Source organism: Electrona antarctica (assembly GCF_951216825.1).
Source record: "Electrona antarctica genome assembly, chromosome: 19".
NCBI lineage: Eukaryota > Metazoa > Chordata > Actinopteri > Myctophiformes > Myctophidae > Electrona > Electrona antarctica.
The window spans coordinates 25,261,531-25,264,030 of NC_136800.1; the positions used below are offsets into that span (position 1 = coordinate 25,261,531).

Here is a 2,500-nt window from a genome sequence, read left to right on the forward strand (position 1 = left end):
AACAACCTAAAACATGAACCTTGGTTGAAAAAAACTAAAGTTGTCCTTTAAGTGAAATCACTGAATATACCTTTAAAGGGATAGTTCAGCCCCAAAATGACTTATTTTTTAACAACTACTCACCCCATTACATGGAGACTTGAATTCATGGACATTTCTTTGTTTTTGTTGATGAGAAGCAGTGGTCATGGTAGGAGAGACAAAGGAGAATCTTTGTATCTCGGAACCACTCCATTTGAGTAATCGATAAAAAAAAAAAAAATTAATTCCTTGGATCATGAGGCAACTCTCCATATCTCTCCAACACACGTTTTGTTATTACTCTTACAGGTTTTCCACCTCCAAATCTGCTTTCATGCTATAAAGGGAGTCACAAAGGCTAAAGGTTCCCCCATATGGTGTAGAAATTCTATCCCACTCCCAGCTTCCTAAGTTGTGATTGTCCAACCCACAACTTACACAGCCCTGGCTAGGCAGCCCACCCTGGCAGAGATAATAACTTACGGTACACAGCCCTGGCTAGGCAGCTCACCCTGGCAGAGATGATAACTTACGGTACACAGCCCTGGCTAGGCAGCCCACCCTGGCAGAGATAATAACTTACGGTACACAGCCCTGGCTAGGCAGCCCACCCTGGCAGAGATAATAACTTACGGTACACAGCCCTGTCTAGGCAGCCCACCCTGGCAGAGATAATAACTTACGGTACACAGCCCTGGCTAGGCATCCACCCTGGCAGAGATGATAAGTGCTCTTTTCTGGTTCATACCTACCGTACTGAGGGCTCATGATGGCTGAGAGGGCTGTGGTGACCCAGCTGGCTGGACACACCTCCCCCTGCTGGTACCGTCAGGTATGACACGGGCAGCTGACCATCTACATTACAACACACAGCAACACATAGGTAACTAGAAAAAGTGCCCTTCCGGGCACAGGTCTCCACCAGGAGGATAGGAGTGTGTGTGATGTTTGGCAAAATGTTTAGGAGGATGTTTTTTTTAATTTGTTTTTGCAACAATTTTCTTCATTTTGTTGAGGAAATGCAGAGCCAGATCACTCATAGCATCTCTGAGGATAGAATTCTGGATGAGCAGGACATGTGCAGCATTTTGTACAAAACGGGCCACTCCTGAAAACTTTGGAAGGCAATCTTAGTCAATCAGTGTACAATCTGAGAAATCCAACAGACTCGTCTTGATCACATGACTACAGAGATCATGTGTACCGATTGCCATTTCTTCATACGCCTTTGATGGCAATTGGATGATTTGAGGCATTTTGTTCCAAAAATGTGTTTTGCAAAAATCAACCTGTTGGTGGCGCTATAACAGGCCAATGTGAAAAGGGTGGGCTATATTCCTCAGCCTAGTAAGAAAATGTGTGAAAGATTTCACGTAAATTGCATGCTGCGTTCATGATTTGAGGCTATTGTTCAAAACGGGGCAATCTTGCAAACTTTGAAAGCCAATTATAGCCAATTAAGATGGAATATGAAATATCAGACAGATCCGACTTGAGCACATGACCATAGAGATACTGTGTAACGATTTGTGAGATTTTTGGACAGAATCTGGAGGAGTAATATAAAAAAATGTGTTTTATAGCGCCTCCTGGTGGCGCTATAAAAGGCAGATGCGGAAAATGCAGGTCAAAGGTTTGTCCTTGGCCTCTAGGGAGTGTGCATGCAACGTTTCACGCAGATCAGTGCAGTTTTAGGTAAAAAATGTGAAAAGCTGCCTCATGGTGGCGCTATAACAGGCCGTTCTGGAAAATGTGGGGCAGAGGTTCATCGTTGGCATCCAGGGAGTGTGTGTGCAAAGTTTGGCATCGGCCGGGTTAACGGTGCCAGAGATTAGCTGTACACAGACGGACGGAAGGAAGGACGGACGGACACACACACGGACGGAGTGCAAAACATACTCTCTCCCCATGCCTTCGGCCTGGTGGAGACAATAATGAAAAGTAGTCTATCACAATTAAATTCTCCTTATGTTAAAGCTGCAAACTGGACTCTTATTTTAAAGAATGAAAGGATATTTGACATTTTAAATTGCTATAGAGTGTTTGTTCAGTAACAGTCTCCTCATCTCTCCAACTCATTAGTAAACAGAAAATACATTTTCAGGTCAGGATAACAATTAACAATTTAATTCAATCAGAGAGAGAACCCATACGGTTCCATTTGTACGCTCTCAGAGTTACAGGCTTAAATGGCTATTTGGAACTACCTCAAGAAACCCAGAGGGTCCCTGTAACTCACTTTAAAAACCAGTGAGGTATATATATATAGGAATAGAATCGTTGAAGGGAACCGTTAAGGAATCAGACCGTTAAGAGGGAGTTGTTAAGGAACTGGAATCGTTAAAATCCGAAAGGATTTTAACCAACCCTAATTGTGTCAGGGTCTCAAAGTGGGGTCCACTCCAGGACAGGGACCCTCAGGGTTGCTTGAGGGGGGTTCAAAATTGACCCTTTACAGGTCTACAGTATAACTGACAGT

General features: G+C 43.6%; 1 protein-coding gene across 4 annotated transcripts in view; it reads right to left on the minus strand.

The window, feature by feature from the left end:
* Nucleotides 1-2,500, minus strand: part of LOC306943968 (centrosome and spindle pole-associated protein 1-like) — a 36,121-nt gene that overhangs the window by 19,537 nt on the left and 14,084 nt on the right. For all 4 annotated transcript variants that reach the window (XM_079530548.1, XM_079530549.1, XM_079530550.1 and 1 more), the window contains one exon: nt 774-876. In XM_079530548.1, the coding sequence (XP_079386674.1) occupies nt 774-876 (103 nt within the window). The remainder of the gene's footprint in view (nt 1-773; nt 877-2,500) is intronic.